The 25,719-nt window shown below is 36.9% G+C and overlaps 1 protein-coding gene across 3 annotated transcripts in view; it reads left to right on the plus strand.

Moving 5' to 3' along the window:
• USH2A (usherin) overlaps nucleotides 1-25,719 on the plus strand; it is a 383,112-nt gene that overhangs the window by 300,174 nt on the left and 57,219 nt on the right. For all 3 annotated transcript variants that reach the window (XR_014850703.1, XM_085054819.1, XM_085054820.1), the window contains exons 51-58: nucleotides 4,785-5,008; nucleotides 7,342-7,552; nucleotides 8,358-8,555; nucleotides 9,150-9,304; nucleotides 11,129-11,327; nucleotides 17,061-17,168; nucleotides 17,703-17,886; nucleotides 18,610-18,767. Coding sequence is in view for 2 of the 3 variants with exons in the window: in XM_085054819.1 (XP_084910945.1) it covers nucleotides 4,785-5,008; nucleotides 7,342-7,552; nucleotides 8,358-8,555; nucleotides 9,150-9,304; nucleotides 11,129-11,327; nucleotides 17,061-17,168; nucleotides 17,703-17,886; nucleotides 18,610-18,767 (1,437 nt within the window). In the remaining variant the exon portion in view is untranslated. The remainder of the gene's footprint in view (nucleotides 1-4,784; nucleotides 5,009-7,341; nucleotides 7,553-8,357; nucleotides 8,556-9,149; nucleotides 9,305-11,128; nucleotides 11,328-17,060; nucleotides 17,169-17,702; nucleotides 17,887-18,609; nucleotides 18,768-25,719) is intronic.

The raw sequence follows: 25,719 nt of genomic DNA on the forward strand, positions 1-25,719 counted from the left end.
GGTCTTTGTCCCTCCCTTGTGTTCATACCTTGCATGGGAGTAAACTTTCTATAGTTCAAAATGAACAAAAATTAATCCCCAGTACTACTCACTGGTGTATGCCATTAATTTCTTGCAAATGATAGGAAATTCCTCAGTCATTCAGAGGTACAATCTGAACCTTACTTCCTTGTAAAACACTCTGTGAAAATCTGATGACAGAGATTGGAGGTATTATTACAAAACCCATTCAGATATTTTCATGTATCTTTTCTTTCCAGTTACTAGACAAATTATATCCCCTCAGCCTTAGGCTTTCTCAGCCTGACAAAAAGACTTCAGAAACTATTGTGGTCTCAAAGGGGAGCCTGATTTTAACACACAAATAATGAAAGTTTAGTACCCAGTTACACCTGGTGCACAGAGCTGAGCAGCGGTGGTTGCCACTTCGAGCCTCTACTTGTACAACTAAGAATCTTAATATCTTTCCAGGAATCCAGATCTGAAGGCTGAACTCCTCCTTTCCCTAAAAGATAAGCTCTGTCTTCAGCTCATTTTTCTGTATTCCCTGGATCCTTCAGTGGCTGTGGTATGAGGAGCACCCTCGTTGGGTGCTGACTGTCAGGACAAGTTAATCAGAAGAGCACTGCAATGCTTCCTGCGGTTTCCATGCTATCCTTCCCTTCCACTGGTGACTCATGGTGTGTGTGCTGTGAGCAGCACTGCTTGCATGATTTTAGCTCCCTCTCACTGTGATCCCTAATTGTGCTTGATCTACACATCCATGCTCACAATACCAGCTTTGAGCAAGGCCCTCTTGCATAGCCGCGCATTGTGCGGCTGCCACAAGACAGGGCTGGCTCATAAAACATCTCTTTATGTACTTTATTACTTAAACTCTTTTATTTGCCTGCAGGAGCCCTTTAACAAAATCACATTGAATTGACTTTCTCACACCAAATCAAATCTCCCTGGTCCCAGTTCAGTTGTCTTTGTCAATATGTATTTTATAAATGGAGTGAATTAACAGATGCTGTTGGAACAGAACTGCTGGGGTAGCGTTTATGTTTTTACTGCTCTCTCTGGGCAGATGAGTTGTGTAGGAGTGTAATACAGGTATCTTGGGATGAAAGTTATGTTCTTCATTTCAGTATATATGTATTCTTAACAGTTTTTTTTTCCTTAAATATATATATTTTAAAAACCTTTATATCCCTCTTAAAAAAATGTGTTTAGCCTATAGCGCTCAGTCATTTACACTATTTTTCTCAAGAATGGGTTGGGATGACATTTTTTTGGCTATTAAAAAAGAAAACAGTGGCTTTTTTCATCGCCCACAGGTTTTCTGTGACGACTTTATGTTGTGAGCCAGCACACAGCTGAACACAAAAATAAAAGGTTTGAAAGATGAATTAGCACCACAGTTGAAAAGAGATCATATTCTTTTGCATTAAGTGTAGAATAGATTGTGGTTTCTTATCGTATCGTATAGATCATGCTCAATTGGTTTTTGCTTAATTTCTTGGAGTAATTCAGCCTTGCTAAATACATCATGAAAATGCACAAGCCAGGCACAAAAACCTACCTACTCCCTATCCTAATTATTATAATGATTCTAATGGAAAAAATGCTCTTACATAAAAACTTAATTTACTTATCATTGGCAAATGTATAAGAAGAATTTTGCAGGAAAATGGTAATTAGAATGCTGATCTCATTGTCTGGAAAGAGAAGAGGTAACAGGGACGGCTTTATGCAAAAGCTGAATTGTTTCTGAAGCATTGTTTTGTACTTGGCAATGAATGCCTTAGCTAAAAATCCAGTGACATTTTAAAGCTTTTCTTTGAGAGCTTTAAGTCCTTCTAGAAAAAGTGTATGAGGAAAAACTTGATCACTGAAAGTGCTTCTTTTGTTGCATGACCAGCTCAAAATCTGTGTCTTTCTGCTGAATCTGGACCCAGGTTTGAATTGAATGTTGGTTTAAGAGCTTGAATTATAGAACTGTTTCACTTGCCATTCCATACCTTTTCCAGAGAGTCTGCCCTGCAAAAAGAGATGGTTTGTCCATCCCACGTTACTTTTCCCCCTTTTATTTATTAATTTCTTAGGTTTTCTGTTTCGCCCCTTGTTGGCCTTATTTAGTGGGGTGACCATAGAGACATCTACTGGCAAAGGCTGGCAGTGGTGTACATGCACATCCTGAGCTCCACTGCTGCAGTGTGATTATCCAAAGTTCTCTATTTCTGCTTATAAAGGATAATGCCAGCTAAAACCACTCTTGGATTTTCTCTCTCTCTGTATTTTTTTTTTCTTTTTTTCTTTTAATGCCACTATACTGACATCCCAGACTCATGAAAGATGATGCTTTGTACTGTTGTGGTTCCTGATCTGTAATAGTTGCAATACTCACATGTAAGCCAAGGATTTTTGGAGTAGTTTGCAATGTACACTGGCTCTGTATTTTGTTGATCCTCTATTCTGGCTCCAAAGGCTAAGCCTTTTAATACTCATTTTTCCCTTTTGAAAGCATTGGTTTTGCAGATTTACTAAATTAGTAATTCATCACTCAGCTAGGTTTATAAATTTTTTTCAGTTGCTGGGGATGAATGTGAAATAACTGTTGACAGAAATCAGTGTTAGCAGGAAGTGTCTTTTCCAGCCCGTGGATTTTCTTTTTGCTGTAATGCATTATGTGCCCATGAAACATAAATATATAAAATATGACACACACATTCCAACTGAGTTACAAACAAATAGTTTACATTTTGATATTTTGCTGAATTCAGCAAGGGTTTATAGGAATTTCTGGATCCTTAAGCAATTGGATAAAGCAATTTTTAGAAGGCAAATCAATCCATCAATATTACATGGCCCTATTTTGTTTTTCTTGGAGCATATTTAAAATTGTACATTTGAGGTGTCAAGGTTCAGGAGTCAAGTGCTACATGTGATAAATTAAGGAAAGGTCAGAGGCTATGCAATGCAGTTTCAGAAGATTGTCTACCTCTGCCTTTGCAGCTCATTCATGCTGAAGTGATGCACTCTGGGAATTACTACCAAACTCTGCTCTGCAACATCTGCTCTCCCTAAGTGAGTTAGTGCACGTCAGACATCTTTATGTCAGAATATTGCAGTGATGGATGCAGTCTTCAGAAAATGCTGCATAAAAATCTGGTGTGCCGTTCTGGCCATTAAGTGAAATTACTATTTAAATTAATGGCGCTGTCACAGTTTATCTGTGCAAAGAATGAACGCTGATTAGGGTATTAAGTAATTAGCAATTTATCACACTGGAACAAGGTTGATAATAATTAAAGAAGTAATGGTTTACCAAAGAAACTAGAAAGGGAGTCACTTCTTGTTATGTGAGTGAAATCTTGGCTGAAAAATTTAATTCAGTTAAACAAAGATGAGGTTCACAGTGAAAGAATACAGCTTTGTTTGTTTCAATAGAAGAACAGTTCATTATCAAAATTTTAGTTTGCCTGTCAGAAGTCCCTTGGGGCTGTCTGAGTTGCTTATTAGTATTGAATTGAGTCATTTTCTGCATTAATTCTCTGTTTAAAATTGGTAGAATCCTAGGACAATTTGGAAAAAGGGTGTGAACAAGAGGAAATATTTTACCTCTTGAAGAGCTGGTGATCACAGTTTGATTGCTGTGAATAGAACCAGCCCTGAAAAAAGGTAAACTATGCAAGTAACATCACCATTTTCAGTCATTCCAGAGATTGGAATGAAATGTTCTGAATGCTTTAGCAGGATCATACCTTTAAAGATTAATTTTCATTATGTATGACTTCTAAGAGAGATCTGGCACAATAAATGGCAGTGAAAAAAGTGGCCACTCTTGCACATGTTTTAAATGCCTACATATGACAGGAATGATGTCAAACACAAACTTCTTTGTAGATGTAACAGGATATCATAGCTTTGTTGTTTGTGTTATACCTTTCTTGTTCAGTTAGTAATAACATTTATTTTGTTGCCAATTATAGAAGAGTTTGTAGTGTTTGTTTCTAAGTTAAAACTTACCCCATTCTTTAGATGGTGATGGGTTCAACACTGGTATTTCATGTGAATATATGGAAAATTACACTGATTATGATGAGCTTTTAATTTAAAAATGAAATTATTACAATCAGAAAGAAAGACACAAATTAATTTTACCAGCTTATCAATTCCACTATAGAAATGCAAATTATATTTAGATATTAACTTCTTGAAGAGTAATTATCTATATGAGATGACCACAGCTTCCCTGTGGGTATTTTGCAAGCGACCCATTCAGTTCTAGGTACCTGATATGAACCACTACTTTAAAATATAAAATATGTGACAAATTCTGGAATGCTAAGGTGAACTGTTGGAACATTGCCCATATGAGGTGGGGTATGAAGGAGACCTGAGTAGAAAGTACATGGAAAGCTCTCTCAGCTTTTACATTCTACAGGAAATTTTCATCAGCAATCCATCTCCAACCTGCTGTTCCCAGTACATTGGTGAGGTATTTCATAGCAAAGTTCTTGAAAAAGTTCAGCAGTGATGAATGTTGGTTGTAGGGGACCCTGTTTATTTCTCCAATTCTGGATTGTTTTCAGTAGGTCTGGAAGTCAGTATGCTTACTTCAGTCACCTCACGTTTGAATTTAATCTCACTTTAGCTAAATCTGCATAATTCCAGCTGCTGGTGGGTTTACGCCAAGATATATCACATTGTGGTCTTTCTCCTTTCTTATCTATTTTTGTTTATTTACTTACATTTCGTATCCAGATTTTTTTTTTGTTTTGTTTGTTTGCTCGTTTCAGGGATGTTCTGTTGTGGGCAAGAGTACGTGAATAAGTCAGATACCATATGCTGCTCAGGTTCCAGTGGTGAGTCCCTAGCACATGTTAGAAAGAATGACCAAGTGCCAGTAAAATGCTGTGAGACTGAACTTATTCCAAAGAGCGAAGAATGCTGTAATGGAGTTGGATATAATCCTTTGAAATATGTTTGCTCTGACAAGATTTCAGCTGGAATGATGATGAAGGTAATTGATAGAAAATCTCTTGGTAGCTCTGATTTGATGATGGAAAGAGAAATACACTGTTCATAACTATTTTTCTAAAATAGGAATATAAAAACTCTTGTGTGCATTATTCATTTTCACATTACATCCATATTAATACCGAATGAGTTCGCCATGATTGATGTTATTGCAATGAATTCTAAAGGAATTAATAATGATTAGCTGCCTCTGTGAAGTGTTGCCCAGCACTTCAGATTAGTACAGTGGCTAAAAGCTGGCATACTAACAAGACTGACATGTATAGCCAGTTTCCATTCTGTGACCACTGTTTCTGATGATGTTCATTAAGTGGAAATTAAAATTGAACTGGCCAGTTCTGAAGTATAAAAATGCTATAGCATTTCAATTTGGGTAGGCAGTAGGACATGATTCCCCAACCTCCTAAAAAAACAAACCAAAACAAAGCAAAATAAAGAAGCAAAAATAAAAATAAAGCAATTGACATTTTCTTGATGGACTTAATCCTGATCCTACAATAAACCAGTGGCCATTTTGGCATAAATTTCCGCAGTACTAATATAGGTCCTTTCATGCCAAATGAATTATATAGTTTATTCTCATTCTGTTTTAATGTCAGAGTAAACAAAACACCATAAAGACTAATTTGGTCTTTTCCAAGAGTGCCCAGTGACTGTAGGCATCAGCCTGAGACAATTTTGCCTTGCAACTCCAGTTGAATTCAACAGAAATCTGCAAGAATTAGCATCTTGGTGGTATACATAAGCTGTAAAAATGTCAGTTGTTATTATATATATGTATATATATGTTTGTATATGTTATTGTATTATATGTGCATTCTTTTTATAAAATTGTATTTATATTTATGATAAGAGAGAGAGCAAAAGTGAGTGAGGGAGAAAAAACAGGGTTGGATATTGTGAATTCTACAATATGGCAATAAGAGAGATATTGTGGAATTTACCAGTAAAATAAAACAGACCCCATCCTGCCATATGCAGGTGTTCCTATATCCTTCTCAGTCATCTGCTAAGTTAATACAGAAATATTTCTCACATCTTCTCCTTTTCATGTCAAGGTTTTCACTTCATTTCATTTTCAGACTGAATAATTTTCTCCTAGTGAAAATCCAGGCATTGTGATGAGTCAGCTGCAGTTCCTCCATGCATTGTATTAGTAGTTCATGCAAGGCAAAAAATGGCTGAGAACAGGTTAATGAATTCTGATAGATAACACACCAGACCCCTGCCTTAGGTATAATGTATAAACAAAGGAAGTGCTTTGTATTTCACTTACCCACAGTAGAACAGAGATAGCAGTGCTGGCTCTCTGATATGTATAGATTTACTAACACTAAAAGGGCTGATAGTCTCACACATTCTGGAGCTACTTTACATGGGACTACAATCTATCTATATCCTTCATCCTGTATTGGTATCTATCACAACATAATTTTTGCAGAAGTGCCAAATTTGGGAAATTAAATTAGCTAAAGTTCATAATCAGCTAAGCTAATTTCAATAGGTGAATTAAGGAAGCATTAGATATAGTCTGTTTGGTTTTTCTTCTGAAGTTTATGACCTAATGGACTGAAATATTTGTTGCAAATATGCCAGTACATTTCTTTCTGCAGCAACCTGTATTTTATGAGAATTATTGCTCACTAGCTTATGGTTTGGCAAAAATATTATTTCATGAATTTTAATGGAAAGTTCTGGATGTTCAGTGTATATTTCTCTTTCTGTGAATTGATCTTTATGGGTTAAATCTTATATCTTTATGTTTGCAGAGGTCCTCTTACTGCAGCAAAGCTTCTGTTTAGAAGTGATGTGGTAGAAGACATGATTTATGTAGCCCATGGATAGAGTTCTCGGCTTTAAGAGCTGCCAAGGACTTGCACAGAGCCCTCTTGTGTACTTGGCAAGCTGTGTGAGGGGCTGGGAATTTGCTACTGATTTGCCACAGGATATTGGCCTTTGCAGGAACAGAATGTTCAAATTCTTGAATAAAATCCTGTTCTAATTGATTCTAGACTCTTCTGTTTTCAACAAATCCAGCCATTTGTGCTTCCAGTAGTTAAAATCTGTAATGCTTTCATTCAAGGACCCTAAAAAAAAAAATCTCTTTCTTTTAGAAAGGATTATAAAAGTCTTAATGATCAAAGACTGTAGACAGGCCAAAGGCTGAAAGGGTCTCCAATATGCCAGAAATATCAATGTACTCAGGGTGATGGCCTGATTTTTGTGTTGTGTAAAGATAGAGAAATACCAATGGAAGCCTTTACATAGAAAGGAAGATGGGGGAAATATATTTAAATTTGCCTGTGTATTCCTTAGGTAAAAGAAGAATGCAAGGCTAATGTCCTTTGCCCTTTATCCATGGAGGAAACAGCACATTGTGGAAAGTGTGACTTTGATCCTAGGGAGAATATCTGTGCATGGATAAAAGGTTCCCAGGTTGCTGCAGAAACAGAGGTAGAAGCAGGTGTGTGTCCAGCTGAAGAGGAGACCATCTACACAGGAGGTCCAACGCAGTATTCATTTACAGGTAAGGAAAAGGGGCAGACCAGACTGGTGATTTCGTGGTATAGTTAATTTGCTCTGGAGAAAAAGATGGCCTGAATGCTATCAGATATCCTTAATAAATGTGAAGGGCATGGATATAGAGCAGGTCCAGAGATGCTCTTGAAGATGCTCAGAAGGCTGGAGCACCTCTTCTGTGCAGACTGAGAGAGCTGGGGATGTTCAGCCTGGAGAAGGCTCTGGGGGACTTTATAGCACCTTTGAGTGCCTAAGGGGGTCTGCAAGAGATTTGGAGAGGGACTTTTTACAGGGGCAGGTAGGGATTGGACAAGGGTGAATGACTTTGAACTAAAAGAGGGCAGGTTTGGATGAGATACTAGGAAGAAATTCTTTAATATGAGGGTTGTGGGCACTGGAACAGGTAGCCCAGAGAAGTTGTGGATGCCCCATCTCTGAAAATGTCCAAGGCCAGGTTGGATGGCGTTTTGAGCAACCTGGTCTAGTGGAAGATGTCTCTGCCCATGGCAGAGAGGGCAGAACTAGATGCTCTTTAAGTCTGACTTCCAATCCAGGCCGTTCTATGATGCTATGAATTGTAGTGAAGTAGAATTCTTTTGAGAAGTAATCTATGAATCAGGACAGAGATTTCAAGGAAATGAAATGAGCATAACTGAGTGAGTACATAATGTCTAAACCGGCTTTCATAAAAGCTGATAAAGGTAATAGCCCAGTCTAAAGAATAATATCTATCTGTCTTTCAACACAGGAAAAAAAGTTATTTTGTATTTTCATAAGAATGAGAAGATCCATATGTAATTTTCTGTTTCTAGATGTGAACCTCGAACCTTTTGTCACATATGAGTACAGGGTGGCTGCTTGGAATAGCTATGGAAGAGGTTTCAGTGAAATTAGCAGAGCTGTCACTAAGCAAGATGTGCCACAGGGTGTAAGTCCACCAAAATGGGCCAAAGTAGATAATCGAGAAGACATGATACTTCTGAACTGGGAGGAACCACTTCAACCAAATGGTATTGATGTATTTTTTTCTAAAGTGTGTGTTCTATCATTCTAATGACAGTGTTCCAAAATTACTAAACATATCTTAATTTATCCCTGTCACTGAAGTATAAATATTCCTAAACTCTGCAGGAAGATTTTGCTCTAGGTTGCTATAATTTTCGCTGCAAATAAGAACAGAGTCTTCTTTACAGAAGACAATTTAGTATGTCTTTACAAAGTGCCAAGAAGCCTCTTTTGAGGACCATTGTAATAATAAGTGTACCAATATGATCAAAAAATGACAATCATCCTAAAATGTATTTGGGAATTCAGGGGTAGGGGTGGTGGTGCTTACAGTTGTTTCAGGAAATCTTGCCTATTATTTTCAAACTGTGAGGAAACTTGGAAGAGCTCTCAGTAAAAACTTGGATCTACTCAGATACTGATGCAGATGTTGAGGAAAGTAGCTGGTAATTGACATTTAGCATTTAATCAGAATGATTATCTGCTACTGTGGTCATGCAGCTATTTAATGAAATGTTTTCTGTGTGCAGAGTAGTTTATTTGTCCCATCACACAGCACCCCTCAGCTAACAAAAGGCAAAACTTTCTGTCTGCAATAGGTGTCATTATTCACTACATCATCCTCCGCAATGGAATCGAGCATTTCAGAGGAACAGAAATGAGCTTCACAGACACAAGTGGTGTTCAGCCATACCAGGAATATTCCTACCAGCTGCGAGCCTGCACTGTTGCTGGCTGCACAGACAGCAGCAAGGTTAGTGACGTGGTCTTCGTGGAAACTGGTGCCAGGATTTTATCAGCCAGTGTGGCAACAGAGAAATGCTTTTGGAAAGGTGTATTTGAAGGCAAACTGATTATTGAGTAAGTGAAAAAAACATCAATGATCTGATTTGGATTCAACTACTGACACTTGATTATTTGGAAACCAAGGCTGATACAAGCAAATGGAAGAAAAAAGAGTATCTCAGTCTTGGCAAAGATGAAATTGTACTGTAGGAACTGATGTTTGTTAAAGAAAAAGCTGTACATGCAGAATAGAGTAAGGAATATTAAAATGCACTTTCTCTAGGCCTGGAAATTATATTTTTGCCTCTCACTAGGAGGCCTATAGCCTCTTCTTCCTTGGTATTTCTTAGATCATCTGCTTTAGTTGTGGTCTATCAATTTGTTCAATAAACTTCTTACTCTTCCACTCCAGTGGAAATCTTTCCTTTCACTGTATTACCCTTTGCTGTGTTACCCATGGCTTTCCATGTCTGCACCTGCTGCAGGCTTTACTGTCCCTTTGTGTACAACTGGCCTCAGCTTCAGTTTTAAGCAAACAGGATCTCTAGCCTCCCTTTCTCACAGCTTCGTTTCCTCTTGTATCAGTTTGAATCATGGATGCCTTTCACCAACATTACTATTTAACCAGCTCTAGTTTTTATTCTGCAAACTATCTGCCCTATTCATCATTTGCAATAACGATTTCTTAAGTGACCTCTTTTTCACAATATTATTCTTGCCTCTATGAAAATGAATTTCTAGGACTACAAGGGTAAGGTCTGTGGGGCAGAGGTGGGGAGTAATGACTATGTTTTGTAATCATAATATCTGTGGGGTTGATTTTTTTTTATTTTCAGGTATATAAATGTTTTTCTTATTCATGCAAATCTCAGCCAGAAGTATAAAATAAAAAACACTGATGCAGAGGGATGGAGATAAGTGGATAGTCCTTGCCCTGCACACAGAGCTGTGGTCTGGAAACTGTAGGCACAGTTGCTGCAACCACTGACCTGATAATAAATCCTGCTTATTTCACTTGCCTGTAATTAAGGAGTTTACTGTTGCAAACACTGAAGTCTGCAAGTAGGGACTGATTCCACCAAATGCACCAAGACAATATATTATAGAGGGCACATTTTATATTTACAGCATAATATAAATACTTTATGGTGGTAATAACAGAAAAAGAAAAGTGATTCTCAGAGAGAAAACGGTCTGAGTCACTTATTAAACCAGTGTAATTTGGAAATGCCTCTTCTGTAGTTGATGGTGGAGATGTATCAATAGAAAATTAGCTTTTTCCTTTTTTCTTTTTTTTTTTTTGTAGAAAGAGCATAACAAGTGCAAACTTATTCTATCTTTCAAAATATTTAGATTCCTTACAAAAGTATGGAGTTGCAAATAACTACTATAGAGTTCAGATTGCATGGGATATACGGAGGCTTAGCCCCATGTTTACTGGTGCTTAAAATATATGAAATCAGGCAGTTAAAATGCAGAGACACTGACAAACCATATGGAAGAGAGTTATCAAGAGTTTTCAAGCAATACAGTTTTTGTTGTTTCACCCTGTGCCATACACTGCAGCTAAAACGTGGTGAACCTGTTGTGATAAATTGTAGACATAGACTTATGTAATGTATTCAAGGTCAGATTTCATTGTGAAAAAGGGGGAAAAAGTAACTAGTTCTCCAGACCCTTGGTAATGATATGCCAGCCCAAACAACATTTTAAAACAAAAGTGACATTCTCATTGATCATGGTATCTAGTGTACTATTACATTAAATTGCTGTTTAATTCATATGTCTTCAGGTAGTTGCAGTCACTGTCCAAGGAGTCCCTGAGAGTGTTCAGCCCCCAGACGTCAGTGCTCTGAACTCCACAGCATTACATTTGAGCTGGATTACACCCAAAAAGCCAAATGGGATCATCAGAGAGTACCAGATCAGTCAAGTGGGGAGAGGACTTATATATGTTGATGCTGCAGGCAGAATGCAGCACACAGTGTCAGGTAAGGAGGCAGAGCTCTTTGACAGGCTAATGTCCTGTCCTTAAAATATAAGACAGTATTAATATATTAAAAATGCCACTTGTCAGTAATGTTGAAATCCCCAGTACTGTGCAGAGTTTCGAATGCTTTATCATGACTTCACATATTTTAAATTTTTCCAATCTCTTTCATTTCTCGCTGCTGTTTGTTAAAATATTAATAGATTTAATTTCAGAATTTTAAAATAAATCTATCCAGGTCAATTGAAGATGCATGGTTTGTGGTGTGCTCAAGGACTCAGATATTCTGTGTATGCTTGCCATCCCTTCATGCAGATTCAACTCTGTTTTAACATCACTGATGTGCAGTATTGCAATTGTGAATATGTACTAGTGTAGGGTGGAGAAGGACCCAGTACTTTATGTCTGAGATTATAAAAAGGAAAGGAAGACTGAACAGGAAAGATTTCAAATTCTGTTTATAATATTATATATTGCTTATAGCCATTTTCTAAATACTTGGTGAAGGAAGCCTTTTTCCAGCGATTTTGGGGGATAGTTTGGCTCAGTCTTCAAATGTATTATTTTCACATATTCAGTTTTGAGTTATTTTTGAATGTTATACTGAGGCAAAAATCCTTCTTAGAAATGTTTCTGTTGAACACAGAGCAGGAACATAAGCATTTTGGGATATCTTTTTTTTCCACTCTTTGACCTCAGGTTGCTCATCAAATTTTTATATCTCACAAATGCATTAATTTTTCCCTTGGTTTTTTCCCCATGAGTAGGAAATTTCAAGATTCATATGTTATACACACCATATGATAGCCAGCCAAGGAGCACAAGTTTACTTGGGGCACATAAATCCTCTAGAGCATGGATGGCACTCTCAAACACTCCTCAAAGTATGAGCCCTGAGTCAGAGTGGAACCCTTAGTGCTTTAAAAGAGTTTGTCTCTGCTGTAGTCACTCACAGAACAGTAAGACTGCTGCTCCTCTTTGACAATATCATGCTCAAGTGTGAAATTCATCAGCAGTGTATTACTCCTATCTCCATATTCAGTGCTTCTGGACATGAGATATTAGCCAGAGGTGGTGGTACATGCTTTAGATTTGCTGTTGTAAGTTTACACTGTAAAAAAGGAACATTCCAACAAGGAGTGATTTATCAAACCTATTGAAAGATATTTCTCATGCTCCTACAAGGCAGTTATATCTCCATTTTAATGCCAACAATACTTATCAGTTGGAAGTGAGAGAAAGTGAAATTAATTCCCAAGAAACAAGAATCTTTTTTTCTTTTGTGTGCCTGTTCTGTTAGGCCACTGTCCAGTGCGGCCATGTTAAGCCAGGAGTGAAATAAGTGATCATTCCTCCTTACAGTCATAATGAAATCTTTTGCTGTTTTCTGCAGGAGCTTCCTTGGGTAATAATGTGGAATTCATGACAGTGATTTAGCAATGTGGGTAATTATTGCTCTCTAAATTAAAAGAACATGATAAAAGAATCAAATTTACTTCATACATAATCTCAAATGTTTGAACTGTTTGTCTTATTCCCTGTGGATGTATGTTTCGATTTTCCCATTATCCTTGGGGTTTTTTTTTTGCTTTTTTTTTTTTTTTTTTCTTTTTCCTCCAAAACGGTCTGCATTTCCCTGAGCACCAGTTGAACATTAATGAAGCTGTAGCATTAGTATTTGTGGAGACTTTGAATCTCGGGTCTCACAAATAGCAGACGTGAAGGCTAGCACCTTGCCACGGCACCATTGTCTTGCTGCTTATTTTTAATTACATCAAAGCTTTGGAAACATGATCCCACAAATGCTTTGTGGGAATAGTGGTGAATGTGCTCATCATGTGAAATCCATAAATTGCTTATAATCCTCTCAAGATGTTAAAAAAAGCATTAAGTAATTGAAGACAGGAAGTCCTCAGTTAATTATTTAGAGGTGTTATCAATGCTTTAAGCAAACTGAAGCATTTTCTGCTATCTCACTGAGTTGAATGCCACTGGGACCTAGGGGCAGCAGCCATCATCTTCTCATATTCTCTAATGCAAACAGCACATGGCAGCTTGTCAATAAAAGACCTTTTTATATCATTTATTACTGAACACTTCCACTACCCTGTACAGAACAATTTGGATGACAGTTATGGCATTGTTTCACTTTGTGTTACTACTACTTTACAAATGGGCCTGCTAATGCTTTGCAGTGGGGCCAGCAGAGGGTAAGACTGAGGAAAATAATTAGGGGAATTGTAAAAGAAAGCCAAGAGTGCCCTCTTCAGCAGCAGCAGGTGGGTTTATAGACAAGAATCCTCTCAACTCCCCTTTTTTAATACACTAAAGTTAATATCCCAAGTAAGAGGCTTTATCAACAATTTCTAGGAATAATCATTTTTAGGTCAAAGCCAAGAAAGATAATTGATATTTATTTTAGTAAAAGAAAGAATAGTAAGAATACTTTATGGCTGAATAGTTTGAAATTCTTTCATCTGAACACATTCTCCATTTCAGGGTAATGAAAGCTGAAGAGATACCAAAATGTTGACACTGGTCAAGTCTATCTCCATAATGCAGCACTGAATCATTAATAATATTTCTCTAAAGGAAACTCTTGGGGGTGGAGGGGTTGTGTAAGGCTCTGGTCAGCAGTCTGACATCCTCCCGAGTAAAATTCCCACGGCAGGGCCTGGGAGCATTATCCTGGGAGCTAATTACTGACCTTGCTGGAGCCATACCCACAAATGGAGACAAACAGTATCAGAAGGAATTGATTTAGCTAATAGAACAATGCATTCTTAAAAAACCCCACTGTTTCACAGCCTTTTGGCATGTGACAAATGACAAATGCTGCAACAATATAATGGACTGCTAAGCTGGCAAAAAAAAAAAATTAAAAATTCCCCTCAATAATAAACCAAAAGAGAAAAGGAGGGGAGAAATATCCTCTAGTGAACAATCAAGTAGAGACATTGGAAAAGCAAAATGCTGTTTATATTTCAAGATTATCCTACTTGTTATTTTTATTATCAATCACATACATAGATTTGCACTGCACTTTCCAAAGAATGCATAAGACAAGGTGTCTAATGCAAAGCTTTAATAATCTAGATAAAAATCTGCTATGGCTGCTCCATGTATGGCTAGAATTTCAGGTATCAGAATTTCACCAATAAATTTACTGAAACCATGTGGTCTTTTTTTAATGCTCATTTTTCTCTTTAAAGTGTAGTTGTAAATGAGTATTGCTTTATTATGCATGTTTCCTTTAAAAGTGAACATGACTCCCTTTAGGGGAATTCAAGTAATTTGTTGCCACAGTAATCTTTTCTATCCTGAAATGTTAAATACTTGGCTTTCCTCCATGCCTTTGCCTCTCTCTAGTTTGCAACTGTCATTTTCTCCCTCCTTACTTTTATACACAGCATTGAGATGATTTTTCTTCTCTTCCAGTTCATGATTAGGTTACAGCAAGGGCTGTCCCTCTGAGTCATCTCTTTATTTTCTTGCCTTCACATCTTGTTCAATTTGTTAACCAGCCTGCATGTCTTCCATTCAGTGTTTTGCTTTCCTATGTAATTGTTGCTTCTTCTTTCACTCTATTTGTTTGTAATGTATTTTAATTAAAATATCTTGGTACCGGGTGTAAGCAAGGATTAGTTTATAAACAAAGATCTTGCACAGGCTTTTTTGTTGCCACAGAATTGCATTGTTCTTGAAATAATTCCATTTAGACACAGGAGCTATGTCAAAAGTATTCTGTTAAGACCACAAAGCCACACACTTAAAAACTGACCTGTATAATACATATGAATTGACCTGTATAATCCTAATTCAGCCTCTTTCACACAAACAATCTGCATTTCACACCAGTACAGTCAATTGGGCATGGGGTTACTGCCTCATTCAGTCCACAGTGTGTGCCTCTTCCAGGGAGGAATAAAATGAAACTCCTGCATGGAGGACTGCTGCCTCAGCTTTGGCTGTGTTTGGTGGATTTATTCCTTCTGGAACTCTCAGCATAGCTGGGCTTAATTCTGCTTCTGACCAGACCTATGCTCCCTTTTTGCTTGGTAGAAGTCAAGGAGGAAGGAGAATGGGAAGGAGGAGCACAGTGAGGGAGGCAACTGGGACAGTGCCAGCCCAGAGGGACCAAGCATGGATCACTGAGGCAGCTCCTAGGAGAGTTTTGGTTCTCTCAGTCTCTTTGAGTCAGTATCCTGATTCTGAGAAATGAAAGAATTTCATTTTTCTCTTTCTTTTTGTTGTTGTTGTTGTTTGTTTTAACACACTTGGAATGCTCAGCTGGCTGGGGTTAATAAAGCACCTGTACACTCTAGGAGTGGACACTACAAAAAAAAAGTCTCAAATTATGTACAATTCATCAGGCCAGAGACCACATGTTGGAGGCAGTTTTAGAAAGGACTGTGCCACAAAGCCTGTGAACAAAAGGGGATCAATTAGTATTGTACAATGTCCTGGCACTGGGATGTCCCAGTTTTTAAGTGTTTAGTTTTGCAATTTTAATATTTTCAAAGAGTTTTTGGTTATAATTTGCATCTTGCTTTACTGTTTGTGTCCTTTGTGTTCTGGAGCAGAAACCTTTTTTTAACATGTTATGAGGGGTTAACAAGTGGGTCCTTAAAAACGTGAGACAGGGGTTTTCCGTTTTTGTGCTTTGTATTAAGGTCAATTAAGATCAATTTTGAGAAATATCCAAAAGAGTAGTTTAGCAAAGGTGCTGTCTCCTGGGCTGGAGGGTGCTCTGTGAGGAAGGCTGATCAGCAGTACAAGCTGAGCTCTGAGGTGTTCTTACAGTGGTCTGCATCTTTAACAATTCAACTATGAGAAGCCTTTAATGGGTGCACAGAATTGGCTATTCTAAAATCTTAGTACCTTAGCCAAATTATGAGTGCAATTCTATGAGGAGCCCTAAAGTCAAATTCTTAAGCCACAGGCAATTTGATGTCAAATCTGAAGTCATTGACACACAGCACAAGGATGTTTGAGAATTTCCAAGAAAAGGCAAAGCAATATGTTCTCTTTTCATCTCATTCAAGGACCTCCAGCAAAGAAGGTTTGAACTGAAAAAAAATAATTTTAAAAAATTACAAGTAACCAAAATTAACATCTTGTGATGAGGGCTTGGTTGTCAGTTCAGCTTCTAACTGCTCTGTAGCATCTATGGTAAAGTCTTGTAACAAACAGGGGAAAAATAGAGGGAAAATGGACAACTAGAAATTGGGAAGGTGGTAGGAGTATTTCTGGACTTTTTTGCAATATAGTTGAAGGTTTCATGTACAAGTGAGTATTTTATTATCTTATTATTTGAGGTGTATTTGTAATAAATTTTCCAAAACATTATAGACTATTCAGCTTTTGAAGTCCAAAACTTTTTGCAATTACACTTTTAGGTGATTCTCTGTATTGCAACTGCCATTTAAGTTTTTCTTTATTTAATGTTAATTCAGATATATAAGAGACATCCATAGATCCATTGCAGCATAAACAGACATTCCATCTGAATGGGTTTATTGGGTATTTTAGGTCAGTAGAGGATATATGTCTTGAATTTGTGGGAATTCACTGTTTCAGTATTGTTCAGATGTAATATAAGAATGGTTCACGTTTTATGTTTGCCAAAACCACTAAAAGTTAACTTTAAATCCAGTAACTTTCTATGTAGAGATGTAATTCTTGGGATGACTGATGTCAACATCTCAGCCTAACCTCTGTTTGCTCTTTCTAGGTCTGCAGCCATACACTAATTACAGCTTTGTGCTGATTGCATGCACATCTGCTGGGTGTGCTTCCAGCCAACCACTTTCAGGTCAAACTTTACAAGCTGCTCCTCATGGTAAGGGAGAAAAACATTCTTATAGAACTGCAAAGAGATGGTCATACAGGCTTGTATTTTCTGATGGATTAACAAGGTGCACAACTCCACTGTCATCCATCAAGCTATCATGTAGAAATTTATACAAGAGAATCTGTCTCTCTTGAAGTTTTTGTATCTTACCACATTCTCTTTACTGCCTGGCATTGCATTTCTACGTTCTTTTTGCGAAAATTTCCCCAAATTCATCTTTAAGTTAATGAGGTTAGAATTAGCAGATGAATATTTTTTAAAGCACAAGCAAATATGTGGAAACCACTGGGAATATAAAGGCTCCAGCCTTTGGCCCTGTTCTCCATTAATCTTTACCTTGTCTAATTGGTTGCTTTTGTTATAGGATAAATACAGAAGTGTGTTAAATTCTGTCCTTCTCTCTGGCAATGTTTTATGTTTTCATTACATTGCTGAAAACAGCAGCACAAAGTATGGGAAAGGAAAAAAACACCTCTAAGTTTCTGACATAAAACTAAAATAGTGTCATTATGATGTTAATAGGGGTATGGCCAAAACCTCATCATATCATAGTCAGCTCAACAGAAGTGGAAGTGTACTGGAGTGAACCAAAGGAACCCAATGGACTCATTACTCATTATCGACTATTCCGTGATGGAGAGCAGATTTTCGTGGGTGGCAGTGCAGACCTGAATTTCACAGATGTTAACCTGCAGCCTAACAGTAGGTAAGGCATGTTAAAGAGCTCTGGTAATAGGTGAAAGGCATTGAAAGACTTGTGTTAGAGAAATGTACAGAATATAACTTACTGTGAACAAAAGAAAACTCTATTACAATATTACTTTATTACTGAAAATTGGTAGAGCACTTTTAGGAGTCTTCCAAATGTCAGAAAGGCTGTAATGAAATTAGTTTCTTTATTTGAGAATAGGTCATTCTTATTCAAAGAAGTGAAACTTTATTTTTTTTTCTTGTCTGGTTGTTGGTAGCTCGGTGGTAGGTATTTTTCCATCATGGAATATACTGAAAATGTTCAGGTTTTATATGACAAACAGCAGTGCACACAGTATATAATGTTTCAGTGCATATTGAACATACAGGCTGAAAAGTGACTGCTGATATTTTTATAGATGTTATTCTGAAATTAGTTTTGACACTTTTTATGTCAATAGTTCTCTTATGTGAGAATTTGAATTTTAATATGTAGTATAGTATTTAGTATTAGTATTTAGATTAGTTTAGTATTAGTATCTAAGGTTCTATGATAACTATTATTCTAATTAGTTACATTTCTCACATTAAGAAAACTTAAATGTGAAAATCTTCACAAATGCAGTATTTGTAATACTGATTGTATTCACTTTAAATTGGTGAAAATGGAAATGTTCTGTTACTGATATGCCTAAAGCTTCTAACTGCAGTGTCTACTGATCTTTTTGTGTTTGTGCAGATATGTTTACCAGCTGGAAGCCAGCACTTGGGGCGGCAGCAACACTAGTGATAAATATGTTATACAAACACCAGTAGGAACACCAGAGAAAATTCATGTCCCATATAATGTCACAGTAATTGATGCATATTCTATATTTCTAGCTTGGGATGTGCCAGGTAAAAATGTATTTCTCTGTAGTACTTTGTAGCAAAATGAAAGGATTGAAAAATTAGTATATCCAGCTAGGCAGCTGAATCATTCTGATATTTTTATTCTTCATATTTGGGTTTAGTGTTTGTGATTTTAATAACCAGTATTTAAAGCTGCTGTGTCCTAGAGACATATTATTTTAATAATATTGACCTAGATACTTGACATGGGTATTGTGAGGTTTAGCTGATCAAAAACCCTGTATGTTATGGTTGTGAACTATTATTGAGTGCAACTATTAATGAAAAAACCCAACAAATCATAAGTTTTCTCTTCTGTTCATGCAACCTGAGTTACCACCAGGAAAACCATACAACCTTTTATGTTGTGTGACAGAGATCCTGTGCTGGCTTTGACCTGATTAAGTAAATTTTACTTTCCCGAGCACCAGTGTTATGTGGATATGCTACCTTGCAGTATAGTGGGTCAGCAAAAGCCCAAAAATATTTTTCCTCTAGTTACTCTTCTCCTGAATGTGATCAGGTGGTCTTCACCTGTTATAGAGCTGGGCTAAGAAGGAAAACTGTAATTGTAGGATCTTTTTATAAGAGAAACTATGTGGTGTTTTGTCAATCAAGATCACAGCTTATGTGTTTACTGATATTATAAAAATTATATGCTATAGTTATTGTGGGACCATGAGAGCCTTGTAACGAACAATCTTTTGCCTAGTGTAGTTCATCTCCAACAATGTGTTTTCTAATTTGTAGATACTGGGTTTTTTACAGTTAAAATGATGTCAGTTTTTTTAGAAACTTCAGGTGTTTGCATGTTGCAGTAACAGCCATGTGTTTTATCAATGAATTCATGGAAGTTTTTAATATCTCCTTTTCCTAATTATTTAAGATGTTCTATCCTTGCATAGCAAGGGTCAATTGGCATTAAAAATAGTCACCTAGAAAAAGTATTTTGCCTTCAAGACTGGGATTGCAAGTATTGTGGCAGTGCTTAGCAGCACTCACCCTACCCATTTAAGCAATGATTAATAAATCTATAATACTCTGAGCTGTCAATCTTTTAGTTTTCAGGAGCACAAAATCCATTATAGAAATGCTATAATATATGAAAAAGATTAAAATCTTAAATTAAACTTTTCCCCCTACTGCCTGAAAGGATTTAGAACCCAGCAGAAGGCAGGTGAATTCAAATGGCATATAATCTACAGTTGGCTTTATTGGAAAGTGACTCATGCTGTATTATAGTTTTGATAATAAATATAATTTAAAGTACAAAATATTCAGCAACATTATAAATAGATTTAAAACATAAGAATATACTGGAATAGCATAGGCTGTGAAGAGTGGGTAGTTTCCCAGAAAAGCTTGTCCTTGTTCTAGACCTTTTCCAGCTGCTGAAATTCCCATTACTCACAGTAGGTTACAAGCCTGCATGGAGAACCAGGCTCTGTGTAGTACATGTGGCTGTGTTGCAATTAAGATTGTGCATGCAAAGGTCCACGTATTCCTGAAACCACACAATCAGAAGAGTTGGGAGGAGGCTGGAAATTATGGATCTGCAGAAGATGCAGGGTTGATGTGTTCACATATATGTCGAAATCATTCTTCTCAGATGGGGAAGGAACATGTCCTTTCCAGATATTGGGACACACCTTGAACACTTATCTCACTTCCATGGATATTTGATAACTTGGGCCATTCCTCTCTGCCTTCTTGTTTTTGGGGCCAATTATTTGAGTTTTTAAATATGAGTAAGGGATTATTTTTCATACTATGCTTCTGTTGAGTGTTGTCCTGGTTTCAGCTGGGATGGAGTTAATTTTCTTCTTAGTTAAGAAAAAGGTAGGAAAGCAAATCTTGCTTTTATTGCAGCACCTCAGGGCCACTAGCTGATCTTTTTGGAATGGGGAATACTAAGAGCAGAGAAATGTTATTGAATATTACTGAAAGCTACTAAATGCTACTAATGCTATTAAAACCTGTGGGCAGAAGCATAGTTCTATGCAGAAGTTAGGAAACTTGTTCTTGACTCTTCATAATGCTCCTTTGTGCTCAGTCTGAGGTCCTTTGTGCTTCTAGAATTTTGGTTTGTTTTTTTCCTTAAGAGTAATGCTGCAGAGGATGCAGGTGGGGGTTCATTCTGGATGCAGGTTGAGGTTTATTCTGGAAGCTCTGATCCTCTGCAATGGCATAGATCCCATTAGCATGTCCTTGGCATACAGTTGTCTGGGGTCACATCCATCCCTGTCTTGGTAGGGTTAGCCTAAAGTGTCTACTGATTCTTATTTATGTCTTCGTGCATTGAGTAACTATTTCTTTTTCTGATCTGTTTCTTTTCTGTGTGTGAATCCTTGTCTCACAATAGGCTATCTTGAGGTAACACAGGTTTTCCTTATGAGCTCAGAATTGACTTTTACTTATAAGGATTGTCAGCTTGGCAGTCACTCTTGGACAAAACAGTTATTTTCACTGGTATAGACTCGATGTCAAAAAAAAGCTTTTAATTATCAAAGTTTTGATGAGAAGGTATTGTTCATAGTGTCTTCCTGTCGGTGGATGTCAGGGCTCCTTTGCCATTCTATCTTATCTGCTGTAATAAATTTGGATCAAATAATCATCCTCGGGATTAATTATGGACACATCATATTACTCAGACCTTCCTTTTGCATGGTTTAATTATAATGTTTCAACATCTGTAATATATCTAAATCTTGTGACTTTATAGATATATAGCATTTCAAAACTCCTGACTTAGCTAAATAGCAAGGTGGCCCTGTAGTGGTTAAAGTGATGGATTCAGAAAAAAAATGTTTGACACACCTGACTCACTATGGAAAATAGGACTTTATTTTCTGCAATAGGTATTGCATTATCTTGTGTTGCATTGCCTCAGTGCACAGAGCTGAGAGGTATGGTACATTTCACTGATATGCCACGGAAGGATCTGTTACAGTTATTATGGAACAACTTAGCGCCACGGATAGAGGCAGAAGAGCCGAATGGAAAAAAAAAAACACCACATAATTTCCCCAAGGTATATCCATAAATGTTATTGGTAATTAGGCTGGTAACCATCCTTATTCCATCTCATTGACAGCCCCTCTGGTCCTCTCTGGGGACCTGGTTCTTCTGGCTGTCTTCAGCTGCTGCTGGTGGTAACTTGAAAGCAGAGCATGCCCAAAATAGGATCCTGTCCTCTGCTCCTAGGGTACCTTCTTCACATGTTAATGATCATCTGGCTTAAAATATTTTCTTCTTTGTCATGTTGTAACACTCTATCCACCTCTAGGTTTGCTTATCAATTAGAGTGAAAGCTATGTAAAATCTGGATTTTTGCTTTATTCTTCTTGGGATCAAGCATGATACTTGAATAAAATGTATTTGTCACAGCTTCCCCAACTAACCTGGTTTCTTGTGACCTAATAAGTGGGACTTTTGATAAGCCAACATTACATTCTCTCATTTTTGTTTCTTTTCATGTAAATTATTGTTTGCTCCACCTCGCTGTAGCACAAGCTTCTCAAGCTCAATATCCAGAGTTCTGCATCTTGCAAACAGTCAGCATCTCCAGCTGTTACTGTTTTCAGAGTCTTGGTGGGAATACTTGATGCAACCAGATTGAGACATCTGGATATTTGAAGCATAATGTAAATAGTTAATCTCAGGAAGCCAAACAGATTGTTTTGTTTTGTGAATTTAAATATTAAAATATAACTTTGAAAGGTACAGCATTCCTATTTCAGTATTTGTTTCCTATAAGTGAAAAAGTTTAACTATTTTGCTCTAATTGTGATAGGATTTCACATCATAGTAAACAATTTTTCAGCAATTGACTTCAAACAGGTTTTGGGTGACCAGTCTTTAAGTCTGTGGCTTTTTCCCCCAATTCTAAGCATCTTGTACTGCAAATTCTATTTTTGACCTAGCTTAGTTTTGAAGTACACAGAGCCGTCAAACCTAATTTGCAGAGTTTTGCACAGAATTGTCCATTAAGTGTTATCCAAATATGCCCACAAAAACCCAGGGTTTCATTTGATTGATTTGTCCCATTGCAAAATGTGCACCTGCTGTGAAATGAACTCACAGAGAAAAAAAAGTGGAATAACTTAACTTTTTTATTTGTAAAGATAATCAGGGTTTTTCTGATTACATCTTAACTTCATAAATGTTAAATAACCTATCAGCATCTAGTTGTTGTAAATTATGAAAAAGAGTATTGCTGGGAATATTAACCAACTAAATCCTTGTTCTTTAGTGAACATGAAAATGTGTTATGGCAGGTTGTCATTGTGCTCATGGTAACTTTGACACCAAATAACAAAACTGCCATTTGCACTTAGGGTAAATTGGTTCACTTGTGCTTTTACGGTTCCTTTTATTCTGACATAAATTTATGAACTCTGGAACTAACCAAGTCGTGTGGTTTCCCAGCTGACTTTAACAAATATGCCCATTTCATTTCCTTCAGTCATCAGAGCACTCAAGGTAGTGGTTTCAGACTGGCTGCAGATGCTGAAGGCTGTTCTGAAATAAAGGGGGTTTTTTTGCAAGTTTCTGTGTTGTAAGAATATATATTATAATTTTTCAGATTAGAAAGTGATCCTTTGATCTTAGTAGTCAATGAATTTGATCAAAGTGTAGAAGGATTCTACTGGATACTGGAATTTTTCAAGATGCTTATGTGATTTTATTTACAATTTCATTTTCACTTCTTGAGAGTGTTTTATCTCCTGAGCATATTTATTATTGGTATCATTCCTAATATAGTGCAACATTTAGCAGAATTTTAAGCTCTTGGGTTTCATTTGTGGGGTGGTGTTTTTTTAATAATTTCCAATATGGACTGAGCACTGTCCAACAATGTTGGACAGCTCAGTTATTTTGAAGTAGGTGTTCTTTGCTGCATACTGATGGCTGGATTCAGCTGTCCTTGTTTGTATTTAATCTTCTTTGGGAAGTCAAGCATTCTGAATAGTTTCAATTCCAAAGGTTTCTGGTGATTTTTGCCTAGAATAAATGCACAGATCAGATGCACAAAACTGAATTATGTCACTTTCATAAGGGAGTGGGTTTTCCTGGCTTAAATATCTGGTCTGTTTTCAGGACTGGAGAAGAAAGGGACCTCAGCTAGGAGGTTCAGAAAGGTTTCTGTTACTGTGCTGTGTACCATTTCAAACTCTTTCAGATATTCTGTTGTATCCTTTATTGGCCCTCCAATTACAGGGTGGAAATACTACTATGACTACTAATAGTAATAATAATTATTATTTATCTTTAACATAACATTATATATTTAATTACTGGCAAAACTTTACAATGCAAATTCAAATGCACTCTTCTGGAGCACTTCATCTTCCATATATCAGGCAAAAAATTATTTTCTTTGTTGCAAAAACAAGCCACTTCAAGATCACCTCTCAGAGGTTTACTCTGTGACATCCTACTTGATTTAAAAAGTTGTATTTCTTTTATTCCATTCTTAATGATTAGATATTGGTGTTTTCCTTGTAACTTTTACACTGAAGAAGGAAAATTTTACAGAGAAATTTTTTCATTTTTCATCTCCTTCTCCCTTCACCTCTTCCAGCAACTACTAACAACATCTTTGTTCCCCCGTAAGCTGAGCAGTTGAATAAGATTGAAGTCATGCCTCTACTTCAGGGCTATTTTTCAGCTTTTTAGTGTAATGGCATTTTCTGTGTCTAGCACCTAGTCAGGCAGCAGAATGTTATTTCTTTGGGATTTTTATATTCTTTTTTTCTTATGAGAATTGTAAAAACATGATGTTTCAAAGATGTTTCTGATCTTCCAAAGTACATCAGTTGTTTATAGTACCACAACTAAAGTTGAAATCTCTGATTTCTTGCAAACTTTTCAGTTTTAGTTATATGTATGCACATACATAGTTAGCTAGAAATACCCATCTAACAGATGCACAACAGTGGGGAAAAAATGCTCTTTGTAGCTTCAGGGTAATAGCATCAATGTAGATACTTTATCAGAAAAGGACCAAAATTGCAATTAGGAGAAAAAGCTGAGTTGTTTTCCAGAGTTGCAAATGGAAAGATTCTCAAGGTCTGGACAAGTCTCAGAACTGCTCACAGGCATCTGGTCCTCGTTGCAGTCACAAAGACACCTCTGTGACATCCAAAGTAGGTGTTGTGTTGAAAGAGAAATGTGCTTTTACTAATCAGATACATCTTGGCTCATCTCAGAAAGGAACCTTGTCTAGTTTGTGCTTTGTCCTTTCTTAAGGCTGTTCCCTATGTGACTGCAGAATGAAGGAAACACAACACAAGCTCTTCTTTTGTCATTCTCTTGGTTTTATGAAATTGCTGCTGTCTGCATAGACCAGTCTATAGCGGGCAAAAAATAAAAAGCCTACAGCCTATTTCTTAATGACAAAAAAAACCCCCAAAAACAAGAAAACCAAAAGTCAAACAAAACTATCAACCAAAATCCTTAGAGAAGACATGTGGAAGAAAAGAGAGCGTACAGGAACATCTGCCTGTTGTTCTAAAGGGATGATGTATGGCTTAGCTTGTTCTTCTGAAATTTTCAGCATCCCAAGAAAACTGGAAAATTAAGAACTGACGGCACGGGAATAGGAATAGATGGGGAAAATGTTTGAATACTAAAAATTGAGAGGGTTTTTTTTTACAAAAATGGAACAGTTTGTTTTTACATCATTTGAAATTATATGTTTCTTGGCTCAAGCTATTGTATTGTACCCTAGTGGTGAAGCAGGCTAAGAACCTACACTGAGCCACTGCTGTTCAGCTAAAAAGGCATAATTTGTTGAATGGTTGCAATTCACTTGTCTGATCATGTGACTATTCAAACAGCAGTGCTTAGTAGCTGTTACTCCTCCAAAATACATAAAAGCTGCCTGGTTCCAAGTCATAAGGTCGGTCTTCCCAGAAGTAGCAATTGCAAAACAGGCACTGACTGAATTGAATTT

The sequence above is a fragment of the Lichenostomus cassidix genome, chromosome 3 (genome assembly GCF_008360975.1).
Source record: "Lichenostomus cassidix isolate B80296 chromosome 3, HeHo_3.0, whole genome shotgun sequence".
NCBI lineage: Eukaryota > Metazoa > Chordata > Aves > Passeriformes > Meliphagidae > Lichenostomus > Lichenostomus cassidix.